The following is a 20231-nucleotide window of genomic DNA, read 5'->3' as shown; positions in this document are numbered from 1 at the left end:
TAACGAAGCACTAATCGATGTACACAAGTAGACCTACGGTATGCTTGCGGAGCTTCTGGCATAGGCGATCTCTGCACTGCAGTTTGTGTCGTTGGAAGAATAGGTGATCTCTGCACTGCAGTTTCAGCCGCTGTAAGCTTGAAGCTGGGGTTAGCGTGAGAGACTATCGGTACAGCATCCCATGCTCTCCGCACATAGTTACGATGACGTCGGTGTACTGAACCATCTGAAGTCTGTACTTTGTACATGACGTGGCCCAAGCGATGCAGTATCCGTGTGGCCAGCCGTTTCGGACCACAGGAGAAGTTCCGCACATACATGGGGTCACCGTGTAGAAACTCTCTAGAGGATGGCAGCTCGGTACATGCAGGGCCTTTCACGTCAGGGTGCAGTCTCGACAAAACAGAGTGGAAGCTCCTGCCCAGCATGAGTTCTGCTGGCGTCCTCCCGGTTTCCGAGTGGGGCGTGGAGTGCTGCTTGAATAAAAAACGAGAAACTTTACATGCCACTGTGCCCTGGCTCTGCTTTCGGAGCGCGCACTTTAGCTTGTGAACCATGCGCTCAGCCCTTCCGTTACTTGCGGGATGGTATGGCGCTGTGTACATGTAGCGCACACCATTTTTGTTCAAGAAAGATTGCATTTCATTGCTCGAGAAGGCTGTGCCGTTATCAGAAACAATTTATTCCGGCAATCCGTATGAAGCAAACATTCTTTTCAGTTTTTCGATCACAGCTAAGGAGTGAAGCGATGGCATTATCTCGATCTCGGCCCAGTTTGATAGCACGTCCACGACAACAAGAAAGAAAACGCCCTTAACCGGCCCTGCAAAATCTATCTGAATTCTGCTCCATGGGCTTTCGGGTTTCGTCCAGAAATGCACAGGCATTTTAGGTTTGCTTTGCCTGTTCTCTTGACAGAGTTTGCAATGACGCACGAAATCGTCAATCTGGGCATCGATCTTTGGCCACCACACATATGACCTTGCCAGAGCTTTCATGGCCGTTATGCCAGGGTGATTTGCATGCAGAATGGCGAGGACATTTTCTCTCAGTTCTTCTGGCAGTACGACCCCATTACCCCACAGAAGTCAGTCACAGTGAAACGACAGCTCTCCGCGCCTCACCTGATAGGCGGCATATTCTGGGGGCACACCTTGTTCTGGCCAGCCAGTTGCGACCCATTTCTTCACCCGAGACAGGCAAGGATCACGCAGAGTGGCTGATGCGACATCTGCTGTGCTCGCAGGAGGGTACTCCACTGCTTCCAACTAAAGGACGTCGTCAGGAGGCTCGATGTCCCTCCTGTCACTGGGTATCGGTAGTCAGCGTTTGCGTGATCTTACGTCCTTCTATACTCCAGTTTGTATTGGTAAGCAGATACCAACAAAGACCACCGCAACATGCACGCTGACAAAACAACTGGAATCTGCTTGTCTAGTTGAAATATACCGAGTAGTGGCTTATGATCTGTCAAAAGATGCGGAATTCTCGCCCACAGAGGTACTGGTGAAATTGACGGACCCCATGGACAATAGCTAGAGCCTCGCGGTCAATTTGGGCGTAATTATGTTCTGCCTTAGTGAGTGTTCTTGACACATAAGCAACAGGTTGTTCGTGTCCTTGAGCATTGCTGTGAGCTAATACAGCTCCCACGCCCATGGGTGATGCATCACAAGAGAGAATTAAGGGTGCATCAGGGTTGAAATGCACTAAAAGTGACTCGGACGTCAGCAACGTCTTTAGTCTTTCGAAAGCTAGTTGCTGCTCTTAACCCCAGTTCCACGTACTGTCGCTTCTGCGACTTCTGCAACTTCAGACCGACCCTTTAGGAAGCCATTTTAGAAATTCACCATACCTAGAAAAGCTTAGAGCTCCTTCTTGTTCTTTGGTGCAGGTGCTTTGTGAATCACCTCGACTTTAGCCTTTGACGGGTAGATGCCATTCCTATGCTGTTTCACTTGCCACAAGAATGTCGTCGAGGTATGCCACTACCTGGCATAGACCTGCAAGCACTGTATAAATTGCTCTTTGAAATAATCCGGGTGCTACTGACACATCAAACAGCAAACTTCGCACTTTGTACAGGCCCTTTACTGTATTTATCGTGAGCACTTCTGCTGAAGTGTCATCAACTGCAAGTTGCTGGTACGCTTGCGTGAAGTCAATTTTAGAAAAAATACGGCCTTTCCCGAACTTTGCGAAAATTCCTTGCTAGTAGGTAAAGGATAAACGTTGTTCCTTACCGCTTGGTTGACTGTACTTCGATAGTCGCCGCATATTCTTAATGACCCATCCTTTTTACGGACGATGACCACAGGGGTGGCCTATTCGGAGTACTGCGTCGGTTGCAGAACACCTTGACATTCCAGTTTTTCCAGTTCTGTGATGAAGTCATCCTTGAGTGCGAACGGAATGCTGAGGCATTTTAGAAACTTGGGCCGGGCGTCCTGCTTCAGCTCATTGTGTAGTGGTGGCAGGGCGGTGGCTGGAAATGTTTTGCCAAAAACATCCGGAAACTTTTTGATAAGGGCTTCTGTGTTTTGTTTGATGCTGTGGAGCCCAGTGACATTAATGTTCAAGTCCTTGAACCAATCGCGACCCAAAAGTGTGATACCTTCGTTTCTTACAATGAGTATCGGCAGCTGGAAGTCTTGTTCTTTGAATTTGACTGGAAGTGTGGCTTTTCAGATGACGTCCAATCCTTCCTTAGTCCAAGTTACGAGCTTGGCGTCCGCTTCTTTAAGCTTAATGTGCCTTGCCACTTTGAGTTTGCTGTGTGTATTTTGACTGATAATCGATCTAGCTGCTCCTGAGTCGACTTCCATGGGCACTATTTCACCACCTATACTTATGGCCACCATAAACTTCGGGCAACCGCTAGTCACTTGACCAATATTTAGCATGTCATCATACTCAGTTTGCACCGAGCTTGGCATATTTTCCAACTGGTGGTTAACCTGACCTCTTTGATTCTTCCGGCATGCTTTGGCCAAGTGTCCTTTCACGGAACATTTGAAGCATACTGCGGTTTTAAACCTGCAATGGTTTGCAGTGTGGTTGCCCAAACACCGGAAACACTGCCGTTTTAAATGCTCTCTTGAAGTTTTTTCATCTTGCCCATTCTTATGCTGCTTCATGTGTTGCCTGTCCACTTTTGCTGTCAAGTCTGGGACGTCCTGACGCAGGCCGCCCATAACCCTTTGATGTTTTGCAGCAGCCTCTGCCGTGACTGCAAGATCATAGGCCGTCTTAAAAGTCAGGTCTTTCTCGGCCAACAAACGTTGCTGCACAATGCTGTCGGAGATTCCAAAAATCAACCGGTCCCTTAGCATTAAGTCAAGAGGAAGCTGGTTATCGTTGAAACCGCAGTTCTTGGCAAGCTTACGTAAAGCTGTAACGTAGTCTGCGACAGATTCGGCGTCGTGCTGATCTCGCTTCGAGAACACATATCTTTAATATAGCTCGGATGGCTTTGGGTTGATGTGGTTCTTCATGGCTTTTACGATGGACTGGTAGTCAGCGTTCGGTGGTCGGAAAGGCTTTATGAGGGTAGCTATCGGAGAGTATGTATCCTCCCCACAGCAGCTCAGCAATACTGCCCTCTTGTCGGCGTCTTCCGTGAGCTTGTTTGCAGTGCAGCATAATTCTATACGCTCGACGTAATGCTCCCATGAAGAGTTACTATTTCAGTGAAATTCGCCGATACGAATGCCGAAGGCCATCTTGCCGGCAATGCCCTCCCTGCACGGGCAAGACCGTGCCTCATCGCCAGTGTAATAACCGATGTGGACACAGCAGCAGCTTTTGCAAGATTCCTTTATTGCACAAACAGCAAGGGTTTATGTAGGCATGGTGCATCGCTTATTGGACCACGTGCGATGGCTTTAAACAAGGAAGACATGTGCACAAGATAGCCAATTCAGTCACATCACTCTGTTATCACACAATGCTACACTCTCTCAGTAATTGGGAAGATGTGCAGCTCCGATCCATCTCTTTGGGAAAAGAAACTGTGCTGCTGTGTTCGCCGTGAACACAAGCCTGAACACAAGCCTGAACACAAGCTTACAATTCTCGCCATTTGAACTGCTCCACGGGTATATTCCAAAGCTACCAACAGAAAGGTTTCGCTGTCAAAGAGATGAGTCCGTCAAAACAAGGAATGACTTGTGCTGAAGCACAAGAAAACACCACAAGGGCTTAGCATAGTCGCAGATATCAATATGATAAAACTCATGGCGACATGACCTTTAGTGTCAGTCAGTATGTGTGGCTCCAAAGCCAAGAGCCTATTACTGGCTCTTGGATGGTACAATAAAGCTGGCACCAACATCTAAAAGCCCATACAAGATCACAGAATAGAAAACTCCTATTACTTTTGTCATCCGCCATGTCAATGCTGGCATGGAAAGTCTTTCGACAGCCAGCGAAAAGGTTGCCCACGTGAGCCAACCGAAGCCATTTCATCATTCATATGTCGACTCTGCACTTCTTCAAGTCAGGCCTAGTACTTCAGATAGACAATCAACCACTGCCATTTGTGAAGAATTGCAAGCTGAGACAGCCAGTGATAATTCTTCGGTAAGCGAGAACGATAAAGGACCCGCAAGTGAACCGTCAGACCCTACTCCAAGTGACAATGACTGTTACACTACACCATCGTGACCGGCTTCGGCATCTCGTTCGGAAACCTTAGTGGCTGCGAGATTATGACTTTTAAGAAGAGGGGTGGAGTGTGAGATTGAATGTCCATCATGGACTTTAACAAAGAGGAGTGGGATGTGAGCCTTCGCATATTCTGGCAACCTTGTGTCGCATGTTGCGCAAGTATGAGTTCAGTTTCATAGCCGCGTTTGGTACGCGGGCACCATCACTGTAATTTTGCCGAGTTCTTTTGCTCATAAAACCAAATTTATTCTCTTAAATGCTGTGTCAACGTTGTCCAGTCCTCACAAAATCAACAACCCGCAAGCAATTAAGGTGGATCTTAAAGCTGTGACTAATCACTATTTGCATATCACAGATGTTCGCCAATTGGGACAAGGAGACATCGTCTGTAGATTGCCAGACGAGGCATGTGGACAATTTCGAGGAGGTGTCATTACTGGAATTGGCCTCAGTGATTGTAAGTTTGCTTGCTGCTGCCCCCGGTCTTGATGGTGTTACCACCGCAATGATAAAAATTTTGTATAAGGAGTATCCTGATGGCTTATTGGCTTTTGTTAATCATTCTATTGGGAGGGCTTGGATACCACTGCTATGGAAGCTCACTAAAGTAATATTATTGCTCAAAAATCAAGGTAGCGGATATACACTGGAGAACATTCGGCCTATTTCATTAATGTCAAACCTTGTTAAGCCAATCGAAAGAATATTACATGTCCGAATCATGAAGTTCGTGAACACCAGAAAACGGCTGAGCCATTTCCAAATTGGTTTTAGACTAGGCTTGTTCATCTGGTGCGCGTACATAGACATAAGAGAGTCGAATTCATCTTGCATGGCGCCATGGGCAGTGTGCTGCACTGGTCACCTTGGTGTCGCCAAAGCTTGTGACAGTGTCGAGCATTCAGTATTGTTGGACAGAATGATTCCTGAATGCTTTATAAGATTGAAAGCCGAGTTCTTGAGGCCGAGAAAATTCTTCTGTGTTAGGAATGGTATCGTCTCTAGAAGGTTTAGACAGACCCATGGGGTACCTCAAGGGGCAGTTTTGTCCCTCCTATTTTTCAATATATTACTTCCCTTGATATATACTTCCCCTTCAATATGTATATATCCCTTGTCATGCTGACGTAAACACATATGTTTACGCAGATGACATTGCCTTTTTTGCTTCTACAGACGACATTCACTCTCTTTACAGAACATTGCAATCTTATCTTGGGAGACTTGAACAATGGCTGGAAGGAACTCGGCTATCTCTCAACATTAACAAGAGTGCTATGCTGGGGTTTCCGCTAAGGAGTCCAGTGGTATCTCTGTTATTGGAACAAATTCATTCCCAAGTTGAACAAACCAAGTACCTTGGGGTGATTTACAACAGTAAACTCAATTGGCTACCGCATATTGAGTATGTTGCTAAAAAAGGGTGCAGTACTCTTGGAATATGACGACAGCTGAGCAACAATCAGTTGTGAATGCAAAGAGACAAACTACTAATGATATGCAGCATGTATGTGAGGCCAATATTATAATTTGGGTGTGTTCTTTTCTCTGGAGGAGCCACTTACAAAGTTCGTCCCCTTGTTTTAATAGAATGGGATGCGCTTCGCCTCTGCTTTGGTCTCTCCGAACTCATATCGAATGCTGTACTGTACCTGGAAGCATGAGGGCCTCCGTTAATGGCTAGATTTAGACTACTAACAGCCCATACCTTTCTGCGACTGCATGAGTCACATTTTATAAGGCACCAGACAGTATTTATTAGTCAGCCTACTTTATTTATTAATGTCCACTGGCCCCGTTTTCATACACCACAGGTGGTTTTCGTGCAGGCGCTACTTGAGCCCTTGAATGTTAAACTGTATAACTGTAGCAAAGTCTACTACCATCTCTCTAGAAATTATTTTTGATAACATCTACCCAAACAATGCAAAATCTTTATCAACACAAGTTCTCAATGACTTGCTGGAAGATCACTTGAGTCATATTCAGACCAACGCTATAATAGCTGCAGATGCCTCGCTGAGAAACAAAAAGGCAGGTGTAGGAATTTTTTCTCATTTTATAGGTTGGTCCTATTTGATTAGGCTTCCTAATTTTATTCGTATCTACACAGCAGAATTCTTGGCTGTAGATTTAGCATTGTGCAAATTGAACCCCTCTCATTCATCAGTAGCAATTATCACCGACTCACTCTATGTTCATCACTTACAATGTGTAGTGACTAAAAAATTTTGCAAGCATTATATCTCTTGGCTCCGTCTCATTTGCATTTGCTTCATTTTTTTGGGGTACCTGGGCACAAAGGTTTGCTTTGAATGAGTGTGCAGACGCATTAGCAAAAGCTTGCCTGGGTGGCCCTTTAGGATCTGCCATTCCCCCAACCGCCTATATCACTGCTGCTAGGTTTAGAAGGTTTACAGTGATGGAGCTATATAAATCTAGTGTGGCTTCGCATTCTGACTGTCACCACCTACTATTCCCTTAGAGCCGTAAATTCTGCTACCTAACACGCAAATTAGAGATTACATTCACAACGCTGCACTGCCGCATCCCGACACTAAATTTTTATGCACACAGGACTCCATGGTTTGGCGGCATCTCCTTTGTGTATACAGTGCGGAGAACCATAAATAATTGATCAGTTTCTCCTTGCATGCCAACGATTCTCCTTAGTAAGGAGCATTTAAACAATCTTGGCCTCTGCATGAACATCTCCATCTTGCTTTTGTTTGGAGCTTCCACATTGGGGTACAGCCACCAGAATGTTTGCACTGCTATGAAATACTTCATCCTTGATTCAAATCGGCCGCCTTCCTAAACCAGTCAATTATAATCAATAATTAGAACCCCGAGCAGAATACATATTCCCCTATTTTTTTAAATATAATTTTATTGAAACCACCCAATTCTTGGTCGACCCCCCATGGTGGGTATGTGCCATTTGTACAGAGGACCATCATCATCATTACTGAAAAGCGCTGGCAGTCGAGTCGGCTCAGCTAGTGGTTTAACTGAGTATCGGGTGATCTTATCCTTTTTTTTTTATTGTTTTACATCATCTCTCCTTCGTATTGCGGCTTTTCAGCCTAGGCTAATGTCCAAGAACTTCCTGGGGAGGGGCTTTTCCTCTTGGACAGCATCTCTTCCCACTCATGAGTTATTTTTTGATTTCTTCCTACACAGTGGTGTAACCAGCATCCCTGTGGCATTTGTTCCTTCGAATGGAGGCTGCATCAGATTGAATAACCCTCAGGCTATCCAGGAGGCTCTTCACGCCACTACTGTATTGTACCAGACCATCTTGGGCGTAAGGCAGTTTGGTCATAGAGGCATTGTTTGTAGGCCCGCAGACAAGACATGTGTTGCAGGTTTACTCAAGTGCACATCTTTCGCAGCCACTCCAGTGAGTGCCTTTATCCCCACTCACCTTACGTGCATCAAGGGTGTAGTAAGAGGTGTTGATTCAGGCCTAACTCCGACAGAAACATTAGAAAAGTTAGCTGCGGCTAGCGTGATTGCTGTATATTGCCGTAATCGACTCATGGAAAGTAACAGAGTACCAACAAAATCGGTGATAGCCACTTTTGCTGGCACTTCCTGTTTATCAGAGATCAAGGTATGGCCCCTTGCAATCAAAGTAGAGCCTCTTGCGCTGTATCCATTTCAATGTCGCAATTGCTGCTGTTTTGGCCATAGTATCGGAGGGTGTAAATCAAGCCAATGGTTCTGCTTGTGTGGAGAAAGTCATGTTCTAAGTGATTGTACTTCCCAAAACGAGCGATGCTGCCTTTGTGATGGAAGCCACGCAGCTGATTACTCGAACTGTTCTATGCAGGCCCAAGATGTACAGCTACTCAAAGCTATGGACAAAAGACGTTGCTCCAGAAGAGAAGCTATAAATATGTAAAAGAAAGAGCATTTGGCTATGCTGGAGTTGCAGCTAGGCAGACTACAGTACCTGACTTATTTCTTACTGCAGCCATAGAAAATGCTGTTCAAAAGGCCGTGACTAAGGCAATGGATCAGCTGTTGGTGAACCTTGGTGAAAGCATTGCACAGGCTATTTCTTCGCAGATAAATATGCTAATGCAAGTTTCTGCACTATTCTCTGTTGCAAATGAGCTCATAGGTTCGGTACAACAGTCTAGCGATGGAAAGAGGGAGACAACTATCTCTGGAAATGGTTCAGCATATACTAGTTGACCTCCTGCTCACAGTGCTTCTGACAACCAGACTATGCAAGATTCAGAAATGAAAGACGCAGAACATAACGCTTGGGCTCAAAAAAGAGCTATGTTGACTATCAGTGAGGATTTTTCCTCATTTCCCCATTCAAAATCTAAGAAATGCCAGTCTAAGTTTACTTTGAACCAAAGTGTATCAAAAACGTTTCTTACGACTGCAGCATCTTCATCATAGGATCGTTGAACATACATCAGTGGAACTGCCGCTCAATATTATCAGCTTCTGTAGATCTGTTTTCTCTTACTAACCAACTTAATTTGGATATAATAATAATACAGAAAATTTGGTTTCCAACGGAGAAAAATTTTCATTAAAAATTTTACAGACCTTTTCGGCTAGACTGCCCTACAAGAGGGGATAGACTAATTATATTTATTTCTGCCAAAATATGTCACAAAGCTAAAATTATATTTGAACTGATGAATCCTGAGTGTGAAATTCTGGCTGTAGAAATTGTTCCTGGATGTTGCTCACTTTATATCATAAATAATTATTTTCCTTCCAGTGTGCGGGAAACTAGGTCCCTTGACAGTGTTCTAGGTAGCTGTGGGCATGATCTTTTACTTACTGGGGATTTCAATTCACATCATGTTACATGGGGTTTAAAGGCACATTCATGCAGTAACCGTTTGTGGAATCGGTCACTAGACAATAATCTTTCTTGTGAAAATTCTGGATCAACTACATTTGTGCATTGCCAATATCAGTCTGCAATCGATCTCACATTCTCTAGTCGTAGTCGCTCTGTGTCTTCATGGTCGACTGTTGATTGTGCCCCTAATAGTGATCGTCTGCCACTGTTCTTTGAAATAGCCTGCTCTATTACAGCTATGGATAACTAAGTTCGAACTTTTGTAAACTACAATGCTTTCAAGAAGTATTTGCACTCTGTGCTTTCATCCCTGTCAGATGCTTTCGATGAACAAAAAATGAAGATTTGTTCTGCCCTTGAAAAAACTAGCAAACAATCGGGATTTGCAGTTTGATCTAATAACGGTTACTCCTACAGCCCTTGGTAGAATACTGACTGTTCTCGCAATTATAAAAGAAGAATAACGGCCTGGAATAAGTTATTATATAGCCAGTCTCCAAAAAGTTGGAATGATTATAAATTCTACAGAACTGTTTTCAGACATACAGCTTCTAAAGCAAAAGACGACTATGATTGCAAACATTTCGATTATCTATCAAAATCTAAAAACAAGAGTGCACTTTTCAATTTTCTTCGTAGCAGAAAAATAGTTCCACGACCGAGTAACATTGACTCTATAGCTTTCACTGGAGAAGAAATGACACGAATGATAGAAGAAATCGGAGAGAGTTTAGAAAGTCGATTCACTTCCTTATTGTCTCCATGTACCAAGTTACGAATCCGGTCAGATGATATTACAGAGCTCACTATGCTGGAACTGGCTACGTCAGTGCAAAGTCTGCCACATTCCATTCCTGGTACGGACGCAGTAACCACAAAAATGTTTTAAAATATTATCCAAGGACTCCCCGGATGACCTCTTAGACGTAATAAGCTATTCTGTTCAATTTTTTTGCATACCTTCCAGTTGAAAACTTGCTAAAATTATTCTGGTTCTTAAGTATAATAGTGATGGATTCACGCTGGACAATAGTCAACCAGTTGCTGTAACCTCTTATTTGGTTAGATTAATAGAAAGAATTCTGAATGTTCGTCTTACGAAATTAGTAGAGGACAAAGGTGCACTCAGCCCTTGTCAAATTTGTTTTAGATCTGGCTGTTCCATTTGGCATGCTCATGTGGACCTGGAAAGCCGGATAGCACTAGCACGACACCAGAGACAAGTTGCAGATCAAAAGCCTATGATAGTGTAGAACATGAAGTATTATTAAATCAATTAATAAACCTTCATTTCCCAAAATATATAATAAAATGCTTTAGTGAATTTCTAACTGACAGAGAATTTTATTGCTCTGTGAAAGGATTTCTTCAAATGGACATCGACAGTCATGGGGGGTTCCACAAGGAGCTGTCACTTCACCTTTATTGTTTAACATATTAATAATCTCTATAACTTGTCATTATGGCATATATACATATGTATATGCAGATGACATTGCATTCTTTGCATATCAGACAATGACATGCACTCTTTATGTACTCTGTTAAAAACATACCTGTGCTCCATAGAAACCTGGTTACAGAACATTCGCCTTTCTTAACATCAGAAAATGCTCAATTATAGTTTTTACTCTAAGGGATCCAATACATATAAACCTTACCTACCGCCTGCAGCACATACCTCAGGTGGACTCAGTAAAATTCCTTGGCACATATGATAACCAGCTTAGTTGGTGCAAGCACGTTCAATATATTAATAAAAAAGGAGTGCAAGCAGTTGGAATGCTAAGAAGGCTTGGCAACAGTCGATTGGGGATGTGGAGAGTCTCTCTTGTGATGATTTATAAAATGTATGTATGGCCTATTTTGGAATTTGGATCCGTTCTATATACACGAGCGCCAGCATATAAATTCCATCCCCTTGTTCTTCTGGAATTGGAAGCCTTACGCCTGTGCCTTGGTTTTTGCCAAAGTTTGTTGCCGACACTGTACCATACCTAGAAGCACATTTCCCGTCTCTTGTGTAGATTTTGGCTGTTAACTGTCCATTCGTTCTTAAAGATGTAGGAGTCCCCTGTATAATTACAAATAATTTTTATATCTCAGCCTGTAATATTTTTTCAATCTTCTTGGCCTCGGTTCCACACTCCTCAGGTCATCTTCGTACAAGCACTTGCTGGTCCCTTAGGTGTATGATTATGTGAGGTCCCTCCTTTTGACGTGAGAGAGAGAATCTCCAGATTGTATTTGACAACATATGTCCAAACAACATGAAACACCTTTCTCACAATATATAAGATGGGCTGTTACAAAATCACTTACTGGAGATGAAAATAAACACAATCATAGTGACAGATGCATCACAATCTGAAGAAAACTCTGAAATTGGAATTTTCTTTTCTGTTTTAGACTGCTCATTCTCTTTAAGACTTCTTGACTACATACCAGTATATTTAGCTGAGTTTCTGGCAGTTACATTGACTTTATGAAAAGTGAACTCCTCAATCTTGGAAGTTGTAGTCTAACAGTTTCTTTAATTTATGTTCAGCTCTCACTGCAAATAGTGGTTCACATATATCATGTACGTTTCATTCTCTAATACCCTCTCACTTAGCACTAATTAGGTTGGTATGGGTGCCTGGCAACAAAGGATTAGTTATCATACCTTGCTGGTGAAGCAGCGCACTGACACGGACACAGTGAAGACACACAAGAAAAGACGACAATGTGCGTCTTCACTGTGTCCGTGTCAGTGCGCTGCTTCACCAGCAAGGTATGATGATTAATCACCAGCTAGCCCAACTTCCCACATTACTAAAGGATTAGTTATTTATGAATTAGCAAACAGCTTGGCAAGAGCGGCCCTTAGTGGTCCAATTATTCCAATCCTTCCTGTATCAGCTTTCCTAGCTACTGCTAGGTTAAGGGGAGATGCAGTCATGCAAGACTCTTTCAACTTATCATTAATAGATTTAACTAATTACCAACACCTCCTAGTTCCTTGGAGTAGAAACTTCTGCCGTAATAAAAAAATTCAAGTCCTCTTTACAAAACTTGGATGTCAAATAACTACATTAAACTGTTATCTGCACCGATCTGGTCTGCGCTCTCCTCCTCGTGCTCTTACTGTGGTGAGCATGAGACAATGGAACACTTCTTCCTGCGATGTCGCTGTCTTTCACCATTAAGAAAACATGCTTGAGAAAGACACTTTCATGGTGTTGGATTGAATATAACACTTCCTGGTAGTCTATCTTTCAGAACCTCTTCTCTCGGACCCTATGATAGAAATATTGGTTCAGCCATTATGAGATACATAATTGAATCAGAATGATTCCCTTGCTAAATTCTTAAATTTTATCTGTTATCTGACTTCGTTCTTTCAGCTATTCAAAATTTTTCCATAGTGCCTCTTTTTAGATTTGTTTAATCTTTTTTATTAGGCCACCCTATTCTTGGCCGATCCCCCATTGTGGGTATAAGCCACTCGTAAAGGCAAACAAACAAACAAACTTGTTTCAGCCTACCACTGCAAAGCTACGACAAATGCTGCTAAGCAAACACTCCCATTGTATTTGGTGGAGGTGCGGGGTTTCCCTCCTGCATCTTGGAACTCCGCAGTCGGACTTTACCACCAGCTATTGAAATGGATGATCTGGGGCCATCCCAGGCTGCTGCTCCCATACCTACGGCCATGATCTGCCCTGGCGTCATCCGGCAGCACTCTCCTTCTATATTTAGCGGAACAGACGACCACGACGGGGAAGACTGGCTAGCCGAATATGACCGTATAAGCACCTATAATAAGTGGGACGACTGCGCCAACCTCACTAATGTGACCTTTTACTTGACAGACATGGCAAACCTATGGTTCTGCAATCATGAATCTGATCTTACCACCTGGTCAGCTTTCATGACAACGTTGATGGAGGTCTTCAACTGCCCTGCCGTTTGCCAGCTTCGTGCTGAGCAGCGCTTGTGTGGTCAAGCTCAACACAAGGGCGAAGACGTGCTCTCGCTCTGCAAGCGCATCAACTCATCTATGGACAAAGCTGACAAGATCAAGCACATCATGAAAGGCACCGATGACCATGCCTTCCAGATACTCGTTGCCAAGAGTCCCCCGGACGACTGCCAAGGTCATACAGCTCTGTCAGTGTTGTGCTACTCAGCAGGATACCGCAGATCTATCTTTTTTCGTTTTCAACTGTGACGCTGCCGACATTTCAGCTTTAATGTGCAGATAAGGCCATTCATCCACCAGGAAGTCGCATGCCAACTTTTTCTGGCTTCTAGTACACCCGAGCCGTCGATAACCTTGGCTCTTTCACTTCGTCACATAATTCAGACATAAGTTGCCGAGGCACTGCCACCTGCCCCTCCTCCGCAGCCAGTAGCTGGACCACTAACTTATGCTAACACTTACGCCGGCCATGCGGTCCTCCGGCTCCCGATGCCTACCAGACCACCAGCACCTTCCATGTGCCACCGCCACCTTTACGTCCGATTCCCGTCCCTTACTTGGCTGCTGGAGCCCCTGTCATCAACTCATGGCGAACACCTGATAACCGGCCAATATGCTGTTCATGCAGTTTCCCGGGACATATAGCATGACTCTACCACCGTCGCAGCTTCCATTTACCTGGCAGTGGGGGCGCCTTAAGCTACATGTCTGTTTGACTTCCGCATCATGACTCGTCTAATCTTCCTCCGGACTCGTCTTCGAGTCACCACCCCATCAATTCATGATGATCGCCTTCCTCAAGTCGCCGATCCGTTTTCCCAATGGTTTGCTGACCCAGCCCAGCCTGAGAGGAAAACTAATAGTTGTAGTTCCAGAAGCAGGAACTGCGTTTACATCGAACACTTCAAGGTCTCATTTTGCACCTGCAAATGAAATTGAACTGTGCGTAGGCAGTGTCACTGTATGTGCACCTATTGACACCAGAGCTGCCGTTTCTATTATTTGTGAGAAGCTTTGGGTTGACCACTGAATGCAGCCCTCTAACAGTCCCTGGGCATCTCCGGTTGTCCTCGTTAAAAAAAAAAAAAAAAGGTGGCTCCATAAGGTTCTGCATCGACTACTGCCGCCTTAACTGAATAACGTGCAAAGATGTCTATCCTCTGCCGTGCATCGACGATGCCTTGGACAGCCTGCAGGGAGCGGAATTCTTTTCCTCGCTGAATCTGCACTCCGGGTACTGGCAAGTGCCAATGGCAGAGGCCGATCGCTGAAGGACAGCCTTTGGAACACTTGATGGGCTATATGAATTCACCGTCATGCCCCTCGGCCTCTGCAATGTGCCTGCCACTTTCGAACGAATTATGGACACCATTCTTCAAGGGCTGAAGTGGAACACGTGCCTTTTTTATTTACATGACATTGTGTTTTTTTCCGCTGACTTTGCGTCACACCTCAGCCGCTTCGAGCAAGTCCTTGCATGCCTCTCCAATTCAGGACTGCAACTAAATTTGAAGAAATGCCACTTCAGAGCTCGCAAGCTTACTATTCTCAGTCATGTGGTTTCAAAAGACTGTATCCTCCCAAACCATATGAAACTTAGCGCTGTATCGGAGTTCCCCAAACCAACTACCATAAAAGAGCTTCGCAACTTCATCAGCCTATGCTAATATTTTTGACGTGTCATCCATAATTTTGCCTCTGTCATTGCAGCTTCTCACTGGCAGTTCTGACCTATCGGCCTGGTTCCCAGCGTGTAACAGTGCACTCCAAGAACTGCGCCACGTTCTCACCTCGCCTCCAGTACTGTGACACTTCGATCTCTTTGCTCCAACTGAGATCCACATGGACGCTAGTGGTGTCAGGCTAGGTGCTGTTCTTGCACAATGTAAGGATAGCTTCAAAGAGTGCGTTGTAGTGTATGCCAGCCTCACGCTTACCAAAGCCCAGGCGAACGACTCGGTTGCTGAGAAGGAATGTCTGGCTGTTATTTGGGCTATCGGAAAATTTCGTCCTTAGATGTATGGGCGTCCATTTAACATCGTGACTGACCATCATGCCCTATGCTGGTTATCTTCACTAAAAGATCCAACTGGTTGGCTTGCTCATGGGGCATTGCTCCTTTACCATGCCCTGCATGAGTACTTGACCGCATCGGCATTGACCTATATAGTCCTCTTTCCAACACTCCAAGTGGCAGCCACTGGGCTATTGTTGCTATCGACCACCAGATGTGGTACGCTGAAACTTCAGCCCTATCATCTGCCACAGCAAAAGACGTTGCCAGTTTTATCCTTCAAAACCTGATTTTACGGCATGGAGTCCCTCGAGAATTACTGAGCGACCTTTTTCTCTTTGACGTCATTTCTGCATTGCTAAAGAAATGTCGCATCATTCACCGCATTACCATGGCATGTCACCCTCAAACTAATGGTATAGTTTAGCATTGTTTAACAAGTATAGCATTGGAATACCATATAGAAAAAGTGTGGCTGTTTGTACGCATTTCAAATGTTTGGTTCAGCTGCTCCTGTCAATGCAGCATGTACTGAAGATACATGTTGAAACAGTCTGCTTTGAATGTGAGCCTTCCTTGTGCTTGGAAAAGTACCCCCACCACCCACAGGCCTACTGATGGGCCTGTCAGCGGTTGTTACTTTCTGGACCCGTCGCGTTTGCTCAGTGGCTATAGGTGTTCTGCTGCTGAGCACAACGTTGCAGGTTCAACTTCCGACCGCGATGACTGCATTACGATGGGATGAGATGCAAAAACGCTCCTATAGTTGGATTTAGGTCTGTATTAAAAAACTTCAAGTGGTCATAATGACTTTGAAGCCCTGTCTATGGCATCTCTCATAGCTGCAGTGTTGCTTTGGAATGTTAAACCCCACCAATTAATCAACCATGCAATCACTTGCCACATGAATGGGAGAGTTATTATTGAACTCGGTGATACTATGTCTATGCAGCAGCCACAGCAGTGACCTGCTGAGATGGCAGCCCACTTGTGCCTGGAGGAAGCAGAAGTCGTACGATTGGTGCTGGAGTTTCTGGCCAATCGGGAGCTGAGCATCAGCCAGTTGGCATTGGAGCGTGAATCTGGTGTCATTAATGATGCCCTCTCTGATGACCTGCTTTTCTTGCGGCAACTTATACTGGATGGCCAGTGGGATGATGCCCTTGACTTTGTGCAACCCCTTGAAGACATGGAAGCCTTCGACATCAAGCGTTTCAAGTTAGTAGCTTACTATGTCTGCCTTTTGGTTTGCACGCTCTTGTGTTTGCTTTAGTGTTAAGGCTTCATGATTGCTTCATCAGGATAGAAAGTATCATTGCTATTGAGAGTTATAGGGATGCTGGAGCTGGTTGAACTTTTGTTAGCCTGGTTTCTTGCCCTAGAATTGAGAGGATTGAGTCCACACTTGTGGCTGCAACGTCCGCATTGTGACTTTCAGTGCCAGAATATGAGAAAACTAGGCTGAGAGAATTAATGTGACACTCTTAGTGCTTTCCACACTTTTCCATAGCCTGTACTTTCACCACACCTTACAATTTGAGGTACGGCTAAACATATGGGTGTAAATTATGCTCAACGACCTATCCTGTTGCATATTTTATGCAGCATTTAACTTATTTTCAGGTTAGTGTAAGCAAGTGTTACATACTTCTTTCTGTAATGCTGGTAGGTGCAGCCCATTGTTGGCTTACGACACACATGCCTCAACTGTAAGGTATAAGAATGTAGAAAGTGAACTTTGCCTTCAAACTTGAAAGAAGCTATGATACAGTTAGTATGCTTATATGAAGGTATTAGGACTTTGATGCTTGCATAAATGTAAAGTTTGTTTATGTGAAATTTGACGAAACTCTTAAGTGTATAATTCATGGCAGGGGTTTATGTGGGCACTTGGCCACCACTTATGTGCCTCAAATGCACCTCTTTCTGGTGCCCAGATTCTCTGTGCTAAAGCACAAGTTCCTCGAGCTGCTGTGCATCCGATCTGAGGCTGGGCTGGTGCAGAGCGCTGAGCTGGGTGTGGACGAAATGGTGGCCTGCCTTGGGGCCCTGGAGCAGTGCAGCCCCTCACGCGAACACTACAACCAGCTCTGTCTGCTACTTACCTTTCCCCGACTCTGTGATCATCTTGACTACAAGCACTGGAATCCCAGCAATGCCCGAATCAACTGCTTCAGAGAGGTATCTCTCTTTAACAGGGGTAATAATCTTTATTTCAACCTGGGAAGCCTGATGTGCACTGGTAAGGTCGTAGTACTGTAATAAAATATCTGGCACGCCTGACTATTAGAGTAGGATTGAAGAGCGATAGCAGGAGAAAAGGGGGATATAGAAATTTATAGGGGCCTCACCAGGGCCTTGTCAGAAATTGAGGTTATGCACCGGAAGTTGTAAAGTGCCATCTAGGGTATATTTTGCCGCAAGTATTTTTCAAATTGGTTCATTATTAGAGTGTATAGGTGAAATTGAAATGTCCCACCGCCATGCTGCCTGCAGGCGAGCTTCACTGCGAACATATGCACTCTCTCCCTTTGCCTGTACTAGTAGCGTCTGTAAGCTACAGTCCTTCCTTGCCTTCTTCCATACCAACCCCAGGGACTGTATCTCATTTACATCGTGAGCCTCGCCTTCTGACTTCTTTCTATCTCTTCTCTTACTGCGGCACACTTGCAGTGGTGGTTTTGTGCATTCTGTGTTAGGTAATTTACTCAAGTCATGTGATATATTCACTGTTCTTGTCTATTTGCAATGTCCAAACCTTATGAGGGGCCCTTTACGTTAATTTTTTCTAGAACAATTAACTGCCTAAATCAGTGATGTTTCCAATCATCAGTTATGAAAATGTGACTTTTATGTGAAACAACTTTTACTCATTTGGTTGAGCAAACAGATGCTCAATGCGAGTCCTTCCATGTTTCGAATATTTTTTTAATGCAGAAATTGTGTCTAGGTCCAAGCTAAAGCTTCCTTGTAGCCAGTTTTTGGTGCATACATGTAAAGTCTCCCAGTAATTGTGGGTTTTTCTGAACTTATGAAGCAACTGCACTTTTAAAAGGCCATGGACAATTGTGCATCTACCTTATTGAGCATCGGATGAGAAACCCGTTGAAGCATCAAGGTTTTTTTGCTAATGTTCTTTATTATTGATTGAAAAAAGATATATATGCATAGGTTTAATGCAGACATACAGGGTTTGTCTGTAAAGTAATGAGACTGCCTGCCATGCAGCGCTGCAGTCACCAGTAGCACGCTCCCCAGAGGTGAGATTAGTGGGGAAGCTTCTAAGCTAAGTATCACACTGGGTGACCGTTGCAGCCGCGCTCTGACACAGTGAGGATCTGAAGTGGTGCAAAAGCTGTTTTCAAGTTTCTGTCATAGCAGAGAACATCAGAAATGGAGCATTAGCTGGAGCAGCGGTGCACAGTCAAATTTTGCTTTCACCTGGGCAAAACCGCTTCCAAGATGCTTGCCTTGGTTCAGGAGGCTTACTAAGAGGATGCCCTGTCAAAGGCCCAGGTTTTCTGGTAGTTCGGTGAGCTCAAGAACGGACGGGAGACTATTGAAGACATGGAGCAATCTGGATGCCCTTCAACGAGTGGTTTGGACGAAAATGTGGTCAGTGTAAAATATAGCCTGGACTCCGACTGTCATTTGAGTATCAGATTAATCACCGAAGACCTCAACATGTGCAAAACAACAGTTCACACAATTATTTCAAAAATTTGAACATCCGGAATGTTTGTTCGAAATTGGTGCCAAAAGTGTTGAGTGATGAACAAAAACAGTGACGGCTTGACGTTTCCTCTGAGATGTTGGTGCAGTTAGAAAGTGAATGGGACTTTTTAGATGGCATAGTAACAGTCGACGAATCATGGGTGTTCAAATACGACCCCAAAACCAAGCGCCAAAGTTCAGAACGGCACACCATGAACTCCCCGCATGCCAAGATAGTGAGAATGTCAAAGTCTAAGATAAAGACAATATTCATTGTCTTTTTTGACAAGCATAGGTTGGTCCACAAAGAATTTGTACCTCTGGGACGAACCGTCAACGCCGTGTTCTAGAAAAACGTCCTTGAGCGCCTTCCCAGAGCCGTCAAACAGAAATGACTGGTGATTGCCAATTGCTGGAAGCTCCACCACGGCAACGCTCCAGCTCACACCGCCTTTGTTGTGACCGCCTAACTGGCCCAGATAGGGGTTGAAACCTTGTCGTCGCCACCATACAGCCCCGATATGAGCCTAGCAGACTTTTTCCTGTTGAAAAAAATTATGGGGTTTTACGTGCCAAAACCACTTTCTGATTATGAGGCACGCCGTAGTGGAGGACTCCGGAAATTTTGACCACCTGGGGTTCTTTAACGTGCACCTAAATATAAGTACACGGGTGTTTTCGCATTTCGCCCCCATCGAAATGCGGCCGCCGTGGTCGGGATTTGATCCTGCGACCTCGTGCTCAGCAGCCCAACACCATAGCCACTGAGCAACCACGGCGGGTTCTTTTTTTTTTTTTTTTTCCCCCTGTTCTCAAAGCTCGAGAGAAGCCTGAAAGGTCAACATTTCGAGAATGTTATGTTCCCGCCATCCACCGGGCTGTCACAGAGTCTCTGAAAGAGGTTACGGCAGCTGACTTCGAGAGAACCTTTACAGCATGGGTATCGCTTTGGCAGCGGTATATCGATGCCCAAGGAGACAATTTTGAAGAATTGTAATAATATGTTCCCATCAAGTCACTAAATTCTTTTTGCC

General features: G+C 44.5%; 1 protein-coding gene across 3 annotated transcripts in view; it reads left to right on the top strand.

The window, feature by feature from the left end:
• The window catches only part of LOC126547239 (WD repeat-containing protein 47), a 188957-nt gene that overhangs the window by 20756 nt on the left and 147970 nt on the right, over positions 1 to 20231 (top strand). For 2 of the 3 annotated variants that reach the window (XM_050195185.2, XM_050195186.2), the window contains 2 exons: positions 16436 to 16701; positions 17421 to 17664. In XM_050195185.2, coding sequence (XP_050051142.1) covers positions 16460 to 16701; positions 17421 to 17664 — 486 coding nt within the window. In that variant the 5' untranslated portion in view covers positions 16436 to 16459. Of the gene's footprint in view, positions 1 to 5023; positions 5126 to 16435; positions 16702 to 17420; positions 17665 to 20231 lie in introns of all 3 variants that reach the window. The other variant, XM_055062825.1, reaches the window with a different exon arrangement.

Source organism: Dermacentor andersoni, chromosome 1 (genome assembly GCF_023375885.2).
Source record: "Dermacentor andersoni chromosome 1, qqDerAnde1_hic_scaffold, whole genome shotgun sequence".
Classification (NCBI taxonomy): Eukaryota; Metazoa; Arthropoda; class Arachnida; order Ixodida; family Ixodidae; genus Dermacentor; species Dermacentor andersoni.
The sequence above is the reverse complement of the archived record's forward strand: the minus strand, read 5'-3'. Positions and strand labels throughout refer to the sequence as shown.